The following is a 20,835-nucleotide window of genomic DNA, read 5'->3' as shown; positions in this document are numbered from 1 at the left end:
GGGCAGAGTGGCAGGTCAAAGGCTAGGTATTCGAATCCTATAAACGGCAGAATTGACTCCACTCCGTTGGGCAAGGACCTTAACCTGCAAATTGTTCCATCCCGGGGTATGACGTTAATCTGCATCCAGCCCTGCAAGCACATCCTCCAACTTGGAAGGAAAACTTGGGGGTTGTTGGCAGGATTGGCACTCCAGCCACCATACAAAACTACACACCGTTCAGCATGGTGCTGAGGTGTCACCTGTTGCACAGCTGCACTCGAATCTCAATCCGGGTGGTTTTCCGTGTGGTGCCTGCTCCCAACCTCTCCACTCTCTCTTTCAACATCCAAAGCATTGTTTTTTTCTTCAAGAGAAATCAAATCTGCAGACGTGTTTTACAGGATGCTTGATTGACAAACACTTGCTATTGAGAAATGGGCACAAATAACAAAAAAAGCCTAACAGAATCCAAATGAAACCAAAATGGTGACTGGCGATTTTTTTCTCAAACTTAACATTAGTAGTAAATGCATACGAGACAAACCCTTACCAATACTAATGTGTATACGTTACACATACACTGACTGAGCACAACTTTAGCACCACTGCACTAATGCAGGGCAGGATCTCCTTTTTGCTCCCAAAACAGCCTCAGTTCTTCATAGCATGGATTCCACAAAATGTTGGAAACACTCCTTTGAGATTCTGGTCCATGATGACATAACAATCCCAGCAGACCTGTCAGCTGCACATTCATGCTGCGAATCTCCCATTCTGGCACATGCCAAAGGTATACTATGGGATTCAGATCTGCAGACTGGGAAGGCCACTGAAGAACACTGAGCTCATTGGAATGTTCATAAAACCAGTTTGAGATGACGTTTTTGTGTGACCAGGTGCTTTATCATGCTAGTAGTCATTAGAAGTTGGGTAAACTGTGGCCATGAAGGGGTGCAGTTGATCAGCCAACAATAGTGAAATAGGCCGTAGCATTCAAGTGATGATTACCTGGTATTAACAGGCCCAAAAATACTTTCTATACACCATTACACCACCACCACCACCCTGGACTGTTGACACAAGATTCATGCTGTTGGCACCAAATTCTGACCTTACCCTTTGTGTGCCTCAGCAGAAATTGTGATTCAGGAGACCAGGCTATATTTTTCTGCTCTTTAGCAGTCCAGTTTTGGTGAGCCTGTGCCCATTGCTGCCTGACTGGAACTGAACCCCACATGGTCCATGCTGTTGTAGGACATCTGCCTTATGGTTTCACATGTTGTGCATGCCCTTCTGCTCACAATTGTACAGAGTGGTTATCTGAGCTACCATAACCTTTCTGTCTCCTCTGACCTCACTCATCATATCAAGGTACACTACTTCTATCTACAGAACTGCCACTCACTGGAGGTTTTTTGATTTTCGCACTTCTGGTGTTTGATGTGAACATTAACTGAAGCTCCTGACAGGTATCTGCAACATTTTATGCATTGAGCTGCTGCCACATGATTGTCCAATTAGATAATTGCACAGATAAGCAGGTATACCGTACATGCCAAATAATTTTCTCAGTGAATGTAGCTGCCCGAGAAATTTTCAATAACTCTGAGTTATACTGCAATTAGTTAATCAGATATACACTATATGGATAAAAATATTGGGAACGCCTGTTAATTATCAAATTCAGGGGTTTCAATCAGACCCTTTGCCATAGGTGTATAAAATCAAGCATCTAGCCATGCAGTCTCCATTTACAAACATTTGTGAAGCAAAATGAGTCGTTCTGAAGAGCTCAGTGACTTAAAGCATGGTACTGTGATAGGATACCACCTATGCAATAAGACGATTTGTGAAATGTCATCCCTGCTGGATATTCCACGGTCAGCTGTAAGTGGCATTATTGGAAAGTGGAAGCATTTAGGAAAAACAGTAACTCAGCCACAAAGCAGGGTCAATGACTGCTAAGAAGATTCCGTAGCTGAAGAGTTCCATACTGCCACTGGCATTAATGTAAGCACAAAAACTGTGCAGCGGGAGATCATGGAATGGGTTTCCATGGCCAAGCAGTTCCATGCAAGCATCTTATCACCAATCCAATGCCAAGTGTCAGATGGAATGGTGGAAAGCACACCATTACTGGACGGTGGAGCAGTGGAAACATGGAGTGACGAATCACGCTTCTCAGTTCAGAGGTCAAGTGGGCGAGTCTGGGTTTGGCAGATGCTGGGAGAATGTTACCTGCCTGACTGCATTGTGTCGACTGTGAAGTTTGCTGGAAGAGGGATAATGGTGTGGGGCTGTTTTTCAGGGTTTTGGCTGGCCCCCTTACTTACAAGTGAAGGTCAATCTTAACACTTCAGCATACCCAGACATTTTGGGCAACGTTATGCTTACAACTTTTCGGAAACAGTTTGTGGAAGGCCCTTTTCTCATCCAACCTGACTGTGCCATAAAGAAGACATGGTGGGATGAGTTTGATGTGGAAGAACTTGACTGGCCCGCCCCCATCAAACACCTTTGGGATTAACTGAAATGGAGATTGCAAGTCAGGCCTTCTCATCCATCAACCAACTTCTCAGAGTGGAAGCTGTTATAGCTGCAAAGTCTATGTATTTGAACGCAATGTCATTAAAGTCTCTGTTCGTGTAATGGTTAGGCTTCCCAATACTCTTTTCCATATTGTGCATCAGGAGTACTATATAACTAGTTAAATACTTTCTGTATAAAATATTTTCATTTTGTTTTAACCAGGAGCTAATATTATTAGTTCAATTGACCTGCTTACTGTTGAACATGCAACATACAGTCCTTGGAGGTGCTGGTGTTGCAGAAGAACTCTATTAAAGGACTTCACTAACAGCTGTATTCAGTAATGTTACAAAGGTGATTTAAAGTTGATTCATTCAAAAAAAATTCAAAGCTAAAAAATGCTTAAAAGCTAAACTCTCTACTAGCATCCAAATGTAAAATTAGTACTGCATACAGTGGATAAGAATAATTGCCTACTAACCAAAAAAAAAAAAAAAAACTTACAAATTACTTTTACTCACCCAAAACCACTGTCCTGTTCTCTTAAATATACATTTCTGAAAAGCAGCATCTCCTTTAGCTACAGAAAAAAATGGGCTTTATTCTGTTCAATTGTGGTTTGGCTCCATCAGTTAATTTGCATTTTTCTGTTGTTTTCTCTCTCCTTTAACTTCAAAAAGTGCTTACTGCAGTTTGTTGATTTGTATTGTGAACTTAATGATGACATGCAGGTGGACAACAGTGTTGGCTTTTTCAAAAATGTAAGGCTATGCACTGATGCTGGGTATATTGGGAAAAGGATGTTATCGATAGAGCTGCCAGGCAAGAGGAAAAGAGGAAGGCCTAAGAGGAACTTTATGGATGTGGTGAGAGAAGACATGCAGGTGATGGGTGTAACAGAGTAGGATGCAGAGGACAGAAAGATATGGAAGAAGATGATCCGCTGTGGCAACCCTTAACAGGAGTAGCCAAAAGAAGGAGAAGAAGCAGCTGCAGAACATCTGTAGGTTGTAACCTATTAGTTGTTCCCTTAAAAAGGCCCATTTGCAATATTCTGACATTTACCTTTTTTCCAGTATTTGCTAACCTAAACTTTAAATTTAAATCTCTGGTAGCATGCAATGCATTACTTTATTTCCATAGCAGTGGTCATATGGTATACAAAGTCTGTATTTTCTCACAAAAATACATTTTTAGTTTATAGACCTAAGTAGAAAAGTCCCTCAGTAGAATCTAATCAGAGTGCTAGATTAGATAGCAACCTAATTTTTTGACAGATTTGCATTCCATACGCCAGCAACATCTTTCTCTGTATATGACAGTGAAGCTAATTTAAGATATGGATAGAGACACATTAAATATGCTTTGTAGTGCATAGTACCTTTAAGAGAGAGAAATATATAAATTTGTTAGGAATGAAAACCTCACTTTCATACACAATAGTTAACTTCTGCTTTTGGCAATAATTAATAATATTCTTGACAGACAGAATACAGCCCCCCTGCTTGCACTTGATACACAAGCCCCCAAATATTAAAATAACGCATATTTGCACGCAGTTTCTCATGTACCGCTGTCCTTTATGGAGCCTTTGATAATCTGTATTTGTAAGTGCAATAAATAAATCAATATAATAACAAACATTCTGGGGACATACAAAGCCGTCCCCAGTAGGGTTATTGGCAACTTCGTAACAATTTATATTATCACATCAGTTACCAAGGTGTTTTTTCTTCATTAAAACTTCAGCCCTCAAATCCTTCAATTCTGCTGGACTAGTTACACTTTTGTCTTGCGGCTGTCCTTTCAATAACCGACTGCAAGGACTCTTCCACAGTTACTTTGGTTTCTTTGGAGGCCGATAACTTGTTGTTTTATGCTCTTTTCTATCAAATGCGTCATGCCCTTCCCTGTAGATAAACAAAACACAAACAACAACAAGGGCATTTAAGGTTGAAGAAAGTTTGTTGGGAAAGAAAGACATTAAAAAAAACGATTGACCCACTGATTTATACTGAAGTTGGCAACAGATTTATTAACTAATACCATTTAGTTCTGTCCTAGGTGATCTCAGCTAGTGCACATTTTCACTACAGCTGGTCGTGTTAGAAAAATGCCAAAGTGTATCTTTTAGTAGATTTCATGTTTAATGAATATTTAATGTCTTCTGGGTTGTACCATATCATTGACCTCAAGATCAATGTTACCATTGTTCTAAAATGTATACATAATAAAGTTCAAAATCACACAATTGTAAAACCGTGAGACAACAGGAAATATCCCTCTATTATAAAAAAAAAATCTTGGGAGGGAGACGAGAAGTGATCTTCTCGAAAGACACTTTGACGTCACGCGAGACAAGGCAGTGAGACAAAAGGACAGCTGCTGTACAGGCTTTTAAATGATCGACACGCAGCGCGACAAGCAGAACATGCAGCTCACCAGCAGCAGCAACAAGCCAGCAGGTGATCTGACCGCATCTCCTTAGTGTGCGTTCTGCCCCCTCCCCGCCCCCCCTTCACAGTGCGAGCAGCTTTATACATTCCCCCAAGAAAGCAAGAAAGAGATTTAGCCACGACCGGGGCCGGAAATAAAGTACAAAGAGTAGATGACAACGTAGAACGTTGTAAAGAATTCAAAAATGCAGTACGCAGTACACATGCACAGCAGGTTAGAGATAATGGAAGTACGAAAATTCAAAAGTCTCAAAAACAGGATAAGAAAGATCGCATTAGTACAAACAAATGGAAATTATTACTCGGTAAAATAACAGAACAGTGAAAAGAGATTGAATACATTGTTTGGATTTAAACTTTAAGTCCGAGACTTATAGATTGTCTAATTCGTGTTGCCAGCGAGAATTAAAAGATTCCAAAAACGTTGTTGTGGTATGAAGTCCCGTGAGATGGAGACTTTTAACATGAGATTCTTTCAAGTCACGCTCTACTTACAACTATTTTCAAATAAGACCACGGTCATCTAACCTCAGTCGTGTGAATGCTTTTGTCAGACACACTTCCTGAGCTCTCAGCTCTTATAAATTTTATCAGGTCAATAATTTTATACGTTCTAGATGAGATGTCAACGACAAAGTGAAGAAGGAAGAGCATGGAGAAACAATCGAGAAAGTTGTTTTATTTATTAGAGAGAAAGAAACGATATTCACTCACAGGCAGTTATACTTTGCGTTGTCACGACGCAAGTCCAAACACGGAATCAAAATTCAATGCGATCTTGAAGAAAAGTTAATTCCAAATATTGTTTTTACAAAAGTTTTAAAGTAAAAGTGAAAACATTGCATATGTAACAATTCCCATGAAAATAACAATCTCTTTAAATTGTATATGCGGTAAACCAAACCCAGGGGTGGGCGAGCGAAGCCCCCTAGTACTGTGAAAGGGACAAAGAACTCCACTTGTATCAAAACAAAAATCAGAGTTCTAGAATGGCCACCCGCATATTAAGGACTTTGAACCCACCCATGAAAAGGCGGACATCTTCCAAATGTTATTAAGGTCATTCTGCAAATGACGGTTAACTCCAAGCCTAACCTCTAAACCTCTTCCTTATATTTTCCTTATTGGAAAAAAAAAAGAATCAGCAGAATAACAGGCTGTTATTTTTTTTTCTTTTTACACTTTCCTCTTGGTGTCATTACACCGTGTTGTAAATAACTGGATTTTCTTTTATTGTTTGTTATGAACCTGTATAGTCAGCACTTTGGTCAGCGGCTGTTGTATGTAAAGTGCTTTATAAATAAAGTTGACTTGACTTGACATATTCTGCAGTTAGACTATTGTATCTGCTGCACGTGTGACACTGCACACTCTGATGGATAGCTAAACTCTGGGTGACTACAAAATGAAAGGCTTGAATGACAACTCAAATGAACAAACAAAGCTGAGACTTTTTTACTTGTATACAGTAGTTTGAGCTGTCACATAGGTTCCCCTTTTCCTTCTCTCTTTCAAACTTTTTTTTGGAAAGGCATAGATTCTCCAAATCTCAAAATGACCAAAAGCAGAGGACATAGGAATGCATAAAAGTTGTGTACGTACACTAAGATGGCCAAGAGATTTTGAACTTTACATCACTAAAGTTGTTGAGCTAAAAAAAGTTGAAATGTCATAAACTTTAAGAACATTTGGGGGGTACTAAAATGTAATTTAGCTATAGATTCCACAATGCATAATGACTAACAGAAGCAATTAGAGTACCATCATATAGAGAGGCTGTATAGGTGAATGCATCCCATACTCCTAAGATAAAGTCTGATATCACATAATGGATAGCACATTTTGTTTCTCAGCATGCTCATTTTTCAAATTCCTCAATAGAAATTAGTATTTCATTTCTGGATTTAAACAGAACTGTAATCCTGGTTGATTAGAAATTGAATGAGTGGACAGCAGGATCTGAAAAGCAACTTCCTCTTGAAACATTCTGGTCATGTAATTGTAAACCAAACCTGGGCAGCATTTTCTGCCCTGCCATCACATTTCATGTTTAAAGTGGATTTCTAATAACCCTGCAAGGTATGTTTGGCTTTTTAAACACATTTTGAAAAACTGAGTTTTAGGAGGTAACATATAATAAAACTGATTTTTTTTGGTGGAGCATAATATTAGACACTCTCTCACAAATGTTTGTACATTACAGCAGGGATGATCTGGCCCTTAACACTAAAAACAAAAGCCAGTAAAATCAAAAAACTCCAGAAAACCTCTAAATGAATTAAGAGCAGCCTCTACTGTGTCACATATTTGTCTGTCTCTATCTAAATCCAATGCCTTAAATGAATAGTGTAGCTCTTAATGAATGTATAGTATACCTGAAACATCTGGAGCAGTAAAGATCACCATCACAGGAGAGACAACGAATTGTAGCATCCTGATTACAGATGCAGCACCATGGCAGCTCTTCATCATCACTGTCATGTGCACCCACAGACTTCTTTGTAATTGCAGGAGACAGGACCTTCAACAAAAGTTAAACAGATATTAGTTATTAAACACACTTCAGAATACTGAATTTGTCAGGCAGTGGAAATGCCGGAAATGTGAGTTTAGATAGATAGATAGATAGATAGATAGATAGATAGATAGATAGATAGATAGATAGATAGATAGATAGATAGAAATGAAAGGCACTATATGATAGATAGATAGATAGACAGACAGACAGACAGACAGACAGACAGACAGACAGACAGACAGTCTGTCTGTCTGTCTGTCTATCTATCTATCGGTTTAGGTGATTACTTTAAGTAAAAAGGTGGCCAGGTCAGTCTTCATCAATGACCTGTAATTTAATGTAACGAAATGCACCACTTTAAATTTATTTAGTTACTTTTTTTTTTACATATTATGATATAAAGGGTTTTAAATTGCCTTTGTTTTTCTTTTATTCTCTTTAAATTCTTACTTTTCCTTTGAAAAATGTTTTAATAAGTTTGCTTCTTTGATGTTTAGATTTCTGTTCTGCATTTTGTTTTTTTTATTATTTTTGAATTACATTTTTGGCTACTTTGGAATTTTTGTGATTTTCATATTAATCTTTAATTAATCATTAATAGTCTTTATGTTTGAATGAAGGTTGTTTTTTATGGCTTTTCCCTCTCCTTCTTGGGGAATATCATAACACTATCTAAAAATAAGAAAGTCTTTTATATACCGTATTTTATATTCACATTTTGGAAATGAAAAAAAAAATCTGAAGCTTAAGAATCACAGGTATTCCAAACTTGAAATATCAGAGGGATGCAGTTGCAAAAGTACAACACATTAGAATTAAATTGTTAAGACAAAGCATTTTAATATTTCATTAAGAAAGTCCACACAGAACAAATAAATTTAGTAGCCACAACTTTCGCATAATCTCTTTTGAAAGAAAACTAGACTAAGGTCACTAAAGGGGCTTTATTATATGAGCAGTACACGAGCCACCAAAAACAAAGCTACACCACGAGAAGTGTCCACAGCACTTAAAAATGACATGCACTACAGCATTAGGAAATCCCTTAACATACCAAACTACACTAAAATGTAAAACTTAAATGGTTTGCCAAGCAACAGGGCCCCAATTCCCCTCTAAGTGTCATTACCTTCTTCACTTTTGGCTTCTGTAAACTTGCACTGCATTCAGGAGGAATGTTGTAGTTGCTGGCCTCATCTAATTGTGCTTCCTCAGACAACTGTTAAAATGTAAAGCATTCTTTTAGTTATTGCTACTCTTCACAACACCTATGGTTGTAATACTGTATCTGCTTAACCAACCATCTAGTTTAAGGATTAAAGCAGTCCAAATAAGTTAACTATGAAAAGATTATTTTTCTGCAATGAACATCACAAGTCCAAATAGACTCAACAACAGCAAAAAAATGTAATATACACATTCAGCTATACTGTAATGTCGCATTCATCAGCTTTAAATTTCCATTGCCTGCACAGTGTACCTGCTTTAGAATTCGTTGCATAGCCTCTTCCTCTGTCTCTTCATCACTGTCTGGTGGTTTATAGTCTACTGCGGAAACTAAAATAAGAAAAATAAGATATTGCAGCATCTTTCATGCAACAGTATTCTACATTTGTTTTATCTTTCAGGACAACTCAGAGTCACCCTCTACTAATTTATTGCTTCAGACATCTAAGCTTGAATCCCAGCCCAGCTACTATCTGTGTAAAGTCTGCATATTTTTTTTGTATCTTCATACCACATCCCAAAGATACGCAAGCCAGGCTGAGTGGTGATGCTAAATGAACCTGGCGTGAGACAGTGTGGCTATATATGCGAGGGTGCCCACTGACTGACTAATGCCCTGTTTAAAGTGGGTTCCTGCCTTGCACCTAATGCTGTCCAGATAGGATACAGCTGCCAATTAGGCTAAACTGGATTAAGCAGTCTTTGTAATTGAGAGACTGTTATTTGTTTTTATATACAGTGATCCCTCGCTATATCGCGCTTCGTCATTCGCGGCTTCACTCCATCGCGGATTTTAAATGTAAGCATATGTGAATATATATCGCAGATTTTTCACTGCTTCGCAGATGTCTGCGGTCTACAGAACGTGTGCTTCCTCAGTTGATTTGCCCATTTGAATTCAAACAAGGGACGCTATTGGCGGATGGCTGAGAAGCTACCCAATCAGAGCCTTCGGTTAAGTTCCTGTGTGCTGCTGATTGGCTCAGCGACAGAGTGCTGCATTAACCAGGAAGTCTAATCTCACTCATTCAGCATTAATGCACGTTACTGCTACTGCTGCAGGAGCCATGTCCAAGCGCTAACAGAAGATGCAAATGATTGCAGAAAAGGTAAAAGTTTTGGATATGTTGAAGGAAGGAAACAGCTACACCGCTGCAGGACACAATTACAGCATAAATGAGTCCACGATTCTTTTTATTTAAAAAGGTGGAAAAGCATATAAGATCTACGGCTGCAGTGTCCTTTAACCAGGGTGCAAAACGAGTTGCAAGTGGACGTGATAAGGCAGTAGTCTGGATGGAATCTGCTTTAGGGATTTGGATTGAAGAGTGATGTAAGAAGTACAACGGCGGTGCTAAACAGTCGCCTGAAGAGGCTCCTTTAGAAGAGCTGTAACGCTATCCTTTGTGGTGCAGTAAAATTAAACTCATCATTATCGGACAAGTCGTCGTGTCATTGTTGGTGAGTAACCATAATTAATTATTTACGTACAGTACTTATTACATGTACATAGTTTAGTGTCACTGTACACACATTTTACCGTATACAATTTTTCTTGCATTGTACGTATTTATTGCTGGTGGCCTGTCTGTCGTAATGGCTGTAACATATGTGATATCGGAGACGTTCGATATCTTTAAAATAATATTTAGGTTTTACTGTATGTAAACTGTGTTTACATACATAATTTCAACGAATCTTACCTAATATCTAAGAGAATACAAAGGGTTTATGCTGTATAATTGTGCGTGAAATGTTTATAATAGTGTGGGAGAGTTTATAAGGGCATAAAATATATAAAAATAACCATATAAACATATGGTTTCTACTTCGCGGATTTTCTTAATTCGCGGGTGGCTCTGGAACGCAACCCCCGCGATGGAGGAGGGATTACTGTACAATATATCACATATATGTAAAATGAAACCCCAGATTTAAATGTGCAAACAAAAACCAGCTGAAGTATTGCCGTCAGAATGAATTCAGATGACAAGGAGTTAAAGCCGGTTATACTTCCTTAGAAGGCTGGCGTCCTTCAACATCTGCAATAAGATGCTGCAGATGTTCTATCAGACGGTTGTGGCGAGCGCCCTCTTCTATGCGGTGGTGTGCTGGGGAGGCAGCATTAAGAAGAAAGACGCCTCACGCCTGGACAAACTGGTGAGGAAGGCAGGCTCTATTGTTGGCATGGAGCTGGACAGTTTGACATCTGTGGCAGAGCGACGGGCGCTCAGCAGGCTCCTATCAATTATTGAAAATCCACTGCATCCACTGAACAGGATCATCTCCAGACAGAGGAGCAGCTTCAGCGACAGACTGCTGTCACCGTCCTGCTCCACTGACAGACTGAGGAGATCGTTCCTCCCCCAAACTATGCGACTTTTCAATTCCACCCAGGGGGGGTAAACGTTAACATTATATAAAGTTATTGTCTGTTTTTATCTGCATTATTATCAATCTTTAATTTAATATTGTTTTTTTTGTATCAGTAAGGTGCTGCTGGAGTATGTGAATTTCCCCTTGGGATTAATAAAGTATCTATCTATCTATCTATCTAAACTTCCGAAGGAAAAAAACTTTAAAAAACCATTCTTTCAAACCAGTTAAGGCCTAACTTACACAGACAAATTAAAATGCCAACATATTTTCATCTCATTAAACTTTAAACAAATGAATATGCTAAATTAGTCATCACCACTGTACCTACGTGTCATGTTCACCACACTACTACTGTATTTAGATTTCGCAATTTGCTTTTTCATGAGAATCCATATATTTTTGTCAACAATAAAACAAACGTACCATTTCTCTCTAAGTTCAACATGTGAGGCATATTTTTTTTCTCTTACAATTTGTAATGTCCATTATGTGTTATAAACTAGTGGATATCACATTAAAGGCTGCTAAAACAAATAGGGGTGGAAAATACACACTGAGCAGCAAGATTTGTAATGTTAACAGTTTAAGTGAAACGTAAGAAATATTTTAATATATAAACAGATAGTTATCTGTAATAAATAAATCTGTCATCACTACCTCTGCTACTAGGCTACTAACAGTAAAAATATGGCAATGAATTATTTACAGGGTAAGTGAAAACAGATGTTTTATAATTGACGAGCTGCATTTACCTCCATTTTGTGTACTTAAGCTACTGTACATTACCTGTGAATATTTTTTTTTCTGACATTTGCTTTTACAGACTTTATATTTCTTGGGTTTCTGACTTGGATTTTTGAAGGCTAGTAAATGATTACAACCCTCGCCATTTTTCCTCAAGGCAATTCTGAGGAACACTGGAGTCAGGCATTTCACTCATTTAGAAGTTAACTTTTTTTAAGTAAGAAATCTGGATTAGCCATCTCCCACATATACTCACATACCTGAACTGGGGTCCTCTCCTTTAAGGCAAGCTAGCCTCCTAGCCATCTGCAAAACTTGCTCCTGATGGATATTGTCTTGTTTCAGCTCTGCCATTGCTTCCTCCAGAATTCTGCTCTTTTCTTCTTCCAGCTGCTTTTCATTTTCCTGAGCATCAAGATTTTCCTCCAGAAAGTCGCTACCTTTATTCAAGTTGTTTAACTGGCTGTCACTGCCTATATAGACCCAGAACTTGTTTAGTTTTAAGCAGTGTTAGAACAGTTTGTTAAAATGAACAGCACTAAATAAAGAAGACTGTAAAAGAAGACTGGTATTTTGTCTACCTGAACCAAGAACCATTATCAAATGTACCTTCTGACTGTGACTGGGGTTCAGTGTTGCTGTCAATTGCTATTTCCTCAGTCATCTGGGTTATCAGACTGTTGACTTGTTCAGTTTGTGTTGTCAGGTCTGGACGCTGCAGAGTCTGAAATACAAAACAATTTCAACCTTAGTAATTCTCAGGCTCAGCCCTGTGGAATACCTGTGTCTGCTGTTATTTTTTCCAAGTCATTTACGAGATGAGACACAAAAATAACTGGATTGGGCTTGGGGCTTTCCTGGAAAACCGTCTGGAGGTTGGCTGGACGTGAATCATAGAACTACTAGACAGTAGCGGCGCACTGCACGAATACAGTTGACTTGAGCATTCCTAGTTTTCCTCCTCTTTCTCTGTACATTTAGCATTCGTTTGCTCAGAGATTGATGTGCTTGCTGCTTCCTGAGCAGCTCTTCTTTACTCCACCCTAGCGGTCTGCTTCTTCTCTTCTTTCGTCGGCATCTTTTTGCGTTAAAACTAATTAAGTCCGTGTTTGTGTTGCAATTTATTAGTACGTTTTCCTTAATTTTTGACTTCAGTTGGCACTTAAGTCTTCAATCTCCCTAAGGAATGATTTTAGATATGAAGAGGTAGAGGAAGTGACAGCAAAGGAGGTAGGGATGAGAAAGGCGCCCATACGCATGCGCCGCCCTGCTGGCCACTGGAGAGAGTTGATTCTGCAATAATAAAAATAAAAAGAGGAATAACCTTAGAGGCCAATCATCACCCCGAAAGCGGATAGTAGATGTCACGTAGTATATGTGTACCACATTTCAGGTCAACAGTTCAAACGGTTTGCGAGCTACAGGTGATTTAAAATCCTAGACAGACAAATGAACAGCCACGGTAGCGTATTATAGAAGAAGATATCCCCTCCTACACACCCTCTCAAACCGCCAACCGGCTAGGTATAGCCTTTGAAAAGCCCCGTCAGTACATACACAACAATCGCTACACGAGTTCCCGCAATAATGTCAGGTGAAAAAAATCGAACAGTGAATCAACATCAAATTTCTCACAAATTTTCTATTTTTCCGTAAAGCAGTTTTTGACTGACAAAAATATTCCTGTCCTCGATCATCCTCCCTATTCGTTTGATTTTGCTCCCTGTGATTTTAACTTGTTCCTAAAAATCAAAAGTGACCTGAAGAGAGCACATTTTTCTTCAATGGATGAAGTGAAGACTAAAACGGCAAGCCTGTTGAAGAGCCTCAAGCAAGAAGACTTCCAGCGCTATTTCAATCAATGGAAGATACGCATGGAGCGGTGTAGAGATCGGAAGGGAAGTATATAGAAGGTGACAATGTTTAGAATGCTGGAATTCATCAAGAAATTTTTTTTTTTTTTTTTTACCAATCCGGATGTTTTTGTGTCTCACCTCGTATGTAATAATGGATCAATCCCTGCCTTTATTTAAACCAGACTTTTACAGAATATTTTGTTGTGTAGTTTTTACAGAAATTGTACAAATTCAAAAATAACCAGTAATATTAACTGTATTTAACTGCTCTTAAAAAAAAATTAGCTAATGCTTTTATGTTTGACAAGCAAGAGTGGATTAACTTCAATGAAAGTGCTTTTAAAAGATTGTCATCTGTTTTTTGTTTATCATCATAACCAACCTCTCCACCTCTTTACCCAATCATTCTCTGCCATTCACACCACACATTTCCATGCTTGGGAAACTTCTTTACATGTCAGGATTTCTTTCATGGACCTCTTACCTTCACGCACATCAATCTACAGTCAACATGTCACCTAAGTATCAGAATTACCCTACTTTCTCCAAAACAACTCCACTGCTGTAATCTAAATTACACTTACTCCATCTGCATTCTGGAACTATCTTGCACACTTTCTACAAAACCTCGCCACCTGCAGACTATCCTTCACACCGCTACATCTCTGATGTAGCCACTACTGACAACCTGAGCATTAGATGGAGTTTCTCCCAACACCTCTACCTCACTTACCACATTGCTATGCACCAGTATCTTTCACACCTCCAGCCATCAACATGGTGTTCCTTACGTTCAACTTGAGGCTTACTACTTCCAAAGTAACTTTCCATTTCAGTATCTTCTCCTTCACATCGGCTTCACTTTTTTCCATCAAAACAAAACCCCTGGCATTCATAAGTTCCCATGGCAATCCTGCACTTCTCTGGTTACCACCTCCATCTCTACCATGAAAAGCAATATACTCAGAATGGATCCCTAGCGCAGCCCCACCTTCACCTCAAAACTTTCAATATTAATATTCGTTGTTCTGATCATTGTTTCTGCATCCTCATAAACTGACATCAACACTGGACATGTCACTTAACATCTCTTCACACCTGAGTTTCTCAATGCCCATGTCACCCTCCCAAATGTCTTCTGCAGATTTACAAATGCATAATGCAGTTACGCACCCTTCAGCTAATGCTTTTGTTGCATTTCCCTGACTTAATAATTATCTACAGAAATAAAATCCTTAAATCTCTTTAATGTAGTCCAGAGCCATAGTATACCACAGTCTACCCTGGCAGCATCACCTATAAGGCAGGAGTCAACTTTAGATGATTTAATAATGTATTTTCACTCACTCTCACAGCCATACTTATACTTAGGTTAATTTAGAAATGGCAAACAGCCTAACCTGCACATCTTTGGAATAAAAAAAGAAAACTGGACTAGTGCAAAAGTTAAAACGAACAATGAAAGAAACAGAATGTACAAACTGACAATTACGTGAGAGAGACAGCAGCACTAACCACTGCACCAATGTGCTGCACCTTTTTACCTTCTATTAACTGTCAACTAAATGACACTCTACTACATCACCAATAACAACAAAACTGCATCAATTCATATTTAACCCTTCAAATATTATAACAGACAAAAATAGCTATTACTGACAAAAGGATTGGTGTGTGGTGGCTAATTCTTAAAAACATTCAATATCAGAAAGACAATCCATTATATATTAAAATCACTATTCTGACTCACTGGTTTTGGCGTCTCTGTTGGCTGTGTCTTCCCCTGTAGGGCCGATAGCCTTTTGTATATATCAGATACTGAAGGGATGGGCTTCTGTGGATTATTTTTGATGGCCGCAAGTCGAGTCTCTATTTCTTTTTCTGAGGGTATTGACTCTGCAGTACAAACCAAAAATTTCATTAGTTCAATCATAAATGAAAGGGATCTTCTCTGGTGATGCACAATTTATCATAAAGCACGGTTCCAATGAAATGCATATAAAAAATGATATACCATATGCACAACAAAACAACTGAATGTCATACCTCAAAGATACTGCCAACAGCTTAGAAGATGTTACCATACCATACCATCTCTTTAACTTACTTCACCCTGACCAAGTTTGCACAGGGCTGGAGCCTAACCAGGTAGGGTCAGTCCATCGCAGGGAAAACACTCACACACCACACACCATCTTGGCCCAAGTTCACCAATCCACCTTACACAAATCTGGCTTTGGTCCTAATATATCCATATGGATTTAAATGATCATACAATTCCAGAAGTCTTGGTGCGTATAAATAATATACATTATTTAGATTATTAGACATTAGAGATTATAGATTATTTTACATTAGAAGATAGAACCAGACAAGTCTGTCTGTTATCACCAAATATTTTTTGTTATTGCTATTGGACCCCTAGTGACCCATCTTTGGGAGAAGACAAGAGATAAAAAGGGATTAGTTAGTTAAGGACTTCAACATTAAAATATCTCTTTAAGCCAATGGTTAAGTGAGGGTTGAGTATTTATGTTAAAGATTGTCCTCAGAACATATTATACTTGCTTTATTTTTCTCTTTTTAATACATTTTTTTAAAAAGGGCAAAAAAATTGACCATATAGTTACTAAATAATTGTTGTTGTTGCATCTGCTAGAGCTAGCTCCCCATTTCAAACGACCATCATGAGACTGCAGATTGTACGATCATCTGTTTCAAGAACTAATAAGAAGTCAAAGGTCTATTGAAGATCTCTTACCATAAAATATCAAAATTACTTACTGGGTTTAGTTTCCTCCTTTAGTTTTTCCAGTCTTTCAGCAATGGCCTGGTCTTCCTTACTCAGGCCTCTAAAAAGAGAACTACTCTGGCTTACTTTAGGAGGTGCAGGTTCCTTGCTTGCATTCTGTCTGGCTTCTAGAGAAGCAATACGCCTGCCAACACAAATAATACCAACTGTCTTCTCTGTTGCACAAAGTGTTTCAATATCAAGTACAAAAAGTGGGAAAGTAATCAACTAACTCCTGCTATAGTAAGGGTAAGTTCACCAAAGGAGAATATAGAATATTTCAGCAGCTCAAACTCACAGTGTATACTAAGTTTAACTATGTGGGAAAAATTGAGCAAGAACGTTGGTAAATAAAGTATCTTAAGAACTTTCAGAGCTCAGTCAGCTGAGGATGCAGTAAGTAAATTGGAACTGATGCACTAATGTATACAGTAGAATGCCATGAAAACATTATCTACCTTTTTAATGTTTTTATGATAAGCTTTGGGCGGCACGGTGGTGCAGTGGTAGCGCTGCTGCCTAGCAGTAAGGAGGCCTGGGTTCCTTCTCGCTAGAAAAGAGAGAAGGAAGAGTATTGTTTGGCATTGTGCTTGTGAGAATGTGTTGTACTTGTGGGAAATGGGGGAAGGCGTTTCCCATGAGGTAAAAAAGAAAATAAACACTTGTGTCCCACGCTTGTCTGTGTTGGGTTAAGGCGGTAGTGCCAGCCAGGTGGTCCATAGCATACACTAGATTCTGTATGCTATTTTTGGAAACACCCTGGCCCATTATAGAGAGCATGAGCCAATTTGAACAGCACTGGGCATAAAACAAGGACCAGCCCTGGGTAAAAAAAAAAACTATCCCCTTTAAAGAAAATTCTAATGCAGATGCAAATCATGTATCATATAAGATATCAAAATAAGTTAGCATGCATATTTTTGAGTTGTGGGTGATGGGGAGAAAGAGAAATCACACTCTGGTGGAAAGAATGTGAAAACAAAACACATATAACCACTATGCCAATTCTATACTTAACTAAAATGCGCAGAAAAAGCTAACTACAACCTAAAGGAACAGTACTTACTTCTTATAGTTTTCAGGTGGAGACCATTTTGAAGAAGAGTTCTTGGACCCATCACTATAGGAAGAGACATTGCACATTTTAGTCTACGCATTTTAGATAATGTGAGTTATGACTATGACATCCTGTATATCGAGACTCAGAGTATACTTGCAGTTTGGGTATTTTTCTAGAACAGGCCCTGCTAATTTCCACATGACACTGCATCGCATTTCGCACTGTCGTGGCATTGTCATGAATTATGAATTGCACTTTTTAAATAGATTATATTTTGATAAAGTCCTCGTCTTATCTTGCAAAAATTTAGCTGAATACTGTAATGACAAAATCTAGTGTATGTTAACATTATTTTTTATTAAATTTGTGTACAAGTTTATACAGTCCACACATACAGCCTGGGGCACCACTACAGTATGCTACTTTTTGGGTCAAATCAGATTTAATCAGGAGCCAATTAATCTTTTTAAGAATTCACTCTGTATTTGAAATGTCCCTGGATTTACAGCAGGTGCTAAGACTCTGGAAACAGGCAAATGTTATTCCACTAGCAAAAACGTCATTAAGTGACTTCAGACTGGTGAACTTAAATTCTCATATCATGAAATCATTTGAAAAGTTAATTAAGAGATAACTACTAAACAAAACACAGGCTCATCTGGACCCTTACCAATGTGCATACTGGGCAGAGTGGGGTGGAGGATGCCATAGTGACAGTTCTCAATGTACTGTATAGGCACTTAGAAGGACCCAAAAAAAATGCTAATTATTGATTTCTCATTTACTTTTAATCCAATCCCAAATTTTAGCTTGACAAACTGGTCAGTCACTTCTGTTTGGGTCCTAACTTGGAAGGGTGAATTCTAGACGTCTTAACTAAGAAAACATAGACAGTGAATGCTAATGGCTCTTTTTCCGGTAGTCTTAACTCATCCACTGGATCACCTCACGGTTGCTGTCTATCTTCTCTTCTGTTTATCTGGTATATAGAATGACTGCAAGAATTTACACAAGGACTGTCATATCCTGAAACTTACAGACAACTCATTCCGAGTCTTTTTACAAAATAAGGAGAACAGCCATGGACCTGTTGTTGATGAATTTGCTCATTGCTGTGATTGTTGCTTTTACAGCTAAATATCTCTATGACCAAGGTTATGGCTTAAGATTTTAGGTATTCCCGTTCTTCCATTCTCTCATCAATAATTAAAGATGGACATTTTGGACATGGTCAGAGTTCTGCGATCATCTAAGAACAATCACTGTTAATGGGCTAAGCTTTGATTTTAACACAGAATAAACTTGTAAGAAGGGGCGGAGACACACCTCTTCATATTTTTTATGATAAATAGCATGTACTCCAAATTTTAACAGTTTGCCCATAAGAAACAATGAACAGCTACTACAGATGTTAACTTAGTCAAATAACAGGGGGAAGTCTCTGATCTTATTTCCTAAATTAACACCACATCTGACTTAACACCTGTTAATTAAATAAAATTAGTAAGGTGTTTAATGACTGCAATGCTGCACTGTGCTTATCTGAATGTAATGAAATCACTGTAACAGTATTGGGTACTCTCACATCAACTCTGTGTGTTTATTAAACTCAGTTATTAGAAAAAAGAAAAAAAAAACACATGCACACAGAAGAGGGAGGGATATAAACCGAAAAAGAAACACTTTTGTTGACATGAAATTGGCCCCAGTGTGTGTTTGTCCTGTCCATGGTTTGTTCCTGCCTTGCACCCTGTGGTACCTGGGATAGGCTCCACAGCCCACCACACCCCGGGTCTGGATTAACCAGGTTAGAAAATGACATGACGATCAGTTGTATTGTACTGTAAAAATCTTCCTGCGGTATCACTAAAGTGTAATTTACATAGAAATATTATATGGACCATTACATACGGATTTCTTTAATTGTTTAATACTCTCATTGAATAAAAAATTGCTATTATTGTAAAAGTCAACATTCAAACATTCATTTACCATATGACATAATAGCAACAACAAACTGCCTCTACATTTTTAATATTAAAAGTTACTGCAATGAATGTGCCACCTTTTTAGATCTTCATAGCACCGTCCACAAACTTTTTGGGAGGTGTTGCCACACTTGGGGACAGCAATGGTGTAGTTGAGACACCCGGAGCAGGTTGAGCGAAGGCAGTTCTTGCAGGAGAGCTGAAAAAGAGAGACAGAGAGATGGGGTTAAAAGAAGCAAAAGATGAATAAAGTCCTACCAGTTCCTTGAATAATGACTGGTAATATGCACACGTATGGTGGAAGACTTTAAAATAGTTTAGAAACAATTTCCCTGGCTTTCGAAATCCTGAGACACCCAGATGCAGAAGTTGTAATGGTGCATGTGTATGAATGGAGAGCCGCCTCAATAAACCGAATTAAAAAATTAAAAAAACAAGCATATTGACAAAGAGTCGGGATAATTACCTCTTTCTTGAAGAGTGTAAATTTACTGGCACAGGAGTAACACCTTCTATCCATTTTCTCAAAGGAAGGCCGGGTTTTGTTATTTTTACTTTAATATAACAAGATCTGTAATATATCAAATTTGCTTTCTCTTACATTGACAGGATGTTTTTTTCCTATAAAGTAATATATTATGCCAGGGACGAGGACCGTAACTGAGATTTCCACATACAACGAGCCGTATGAATGCGTATTTAACGACACATCGTAGGCATGGTTTGTATGTTATACTGTATCAGGAAATTCCTGAACGACGCTTTTAACTAACTCACTAACGTAAGTCCACAATGTCCAGTCACGATCAGTCTTTAATTGAACAGCACGGAATTTTTCACATCGCCTTTTCAAACGCTTATAATATGACACACTAAGCTTCCTACTTTTATAACTCCCAATGTTAAAATGAAAAGTTCACTACTTTCTGACATAAACGGGAAACCAGGAAAAATAAATGACAAGCCGGAAGTCACTTCACGCAGCGCTTACGTCACTGCCAAGACCGTTGGTTTTTGTAGTTTGAAGACTTAAGTTCACGAGCGCTATCAAAAATAATTTAAAAAAAAATGCAATAAAACCCCATATTTAAGAAGGATAAACATTAGTTTTAAGAGTAATATCTACTTAAAAAAACTCTTTTCTAAAAAAAAAAGAGTAATTATAACGTGTGTATGAACTACATTACACAGAATTCTTTGCTTCCAGTCTGTTGTAATCAAGAATTGTTTTGGCGCTATATGACAGAAGGGATCGAACTTTGGTTTATAGTATGCCGTAAAAAAAGTTCTCGTATTGCTTATCCT

The 20,835-nt window shown here is 38.2% G+C and overlaps 1 protein-coding gene across 1 annotated transcript; it reads right to left on the bottom strand.

Moving 5' to 3' along the window:
- Positions 1 to 3,625: 3,625 nt before the first annotated feature.
- On the bottom strand, positions 3,626 to 20,518 carry zfyve19 (zinc finger, FYVE domain containing 19). The gene is made up of 11 exons (XM_028821754.2): positions 19,997 to 20,518; positions 19,608 to 19,729; positions 17,549 to 17,602; positions 16,476 to 16,627; positions 15,442 to 15,587; positions 12,445 to 12,559; positions 12,096 to 12,308; positions 8,966 to 9,042; positions 8,615 to 8,704; positions 7,343 to 7,488; positions 3,626 to 4,421 (listed from the first exon to the last, which is right to left on the bottom strand). The coding sequence occupies exons 1-11, from the start codon at positions 20,048 to 20,050 to the stop codon at positions 4,349 to 4,351; spliced, it is 1,242 nt and encodes a 413-aa protein (XP_028677587.2). The 5' UTR covers positions 20,051 to 20,518; the 3' UTR covers positions 3,626 to 4,348.
- Between the last annotated feature and the right edge of the window lie 317 nt (positions 20,519 to 20,835).

The sequence above is a fragment of the Erpetoichthys calabaricus genome, chromosome 16 (assembly GCF_900747795.2).
Source record: "Erpetoichthys calabaricus chromosome 16, fErpCal1.3, whole genome shotgun sequence".
In the NCBI taxonomy this organism is placed as follows: domain Eukaryota; kingdom Metazoa; phylum Chordata; class Cladistia; order Polypteriformes; family Polypteridae; genus Erpetoichthys; species Erpetoichthys calabaricus.
The sequence above is the reverse complement of the archived record's forward strand: the minus strand, read 5'-3'. Positions and strand labels throughout refer to the sequence as shown.

What these genes read in the sequence shown, in the direction of transcription:
- zfyve19 (XM_028821754.2), bottom strand. Translation starts at nt 20,050, where the DNA reads ATGGATAGAAGGTGTTACTCCTGTGCCAGTAAATTTACACTCTTCAAG. An exon ending in TGCAACGAATTCTAAAGCAG is followed by an intron (nt 8,705 to 8,965) that starts GTACACTGTGCA and finishes ACATTTTAACAG; the next exon opens with TTGTCTGAGGAAGCACAATT. An exon ending in AGAAGCCAAAAGTGAAGAAG is followed by an intron (nt 7,489 to 8,614) that starts GTAATGACACTT and finishes CTTTTGTTGAAG; the next exon opens with GTCCTGTCTCCTGCAATTAC.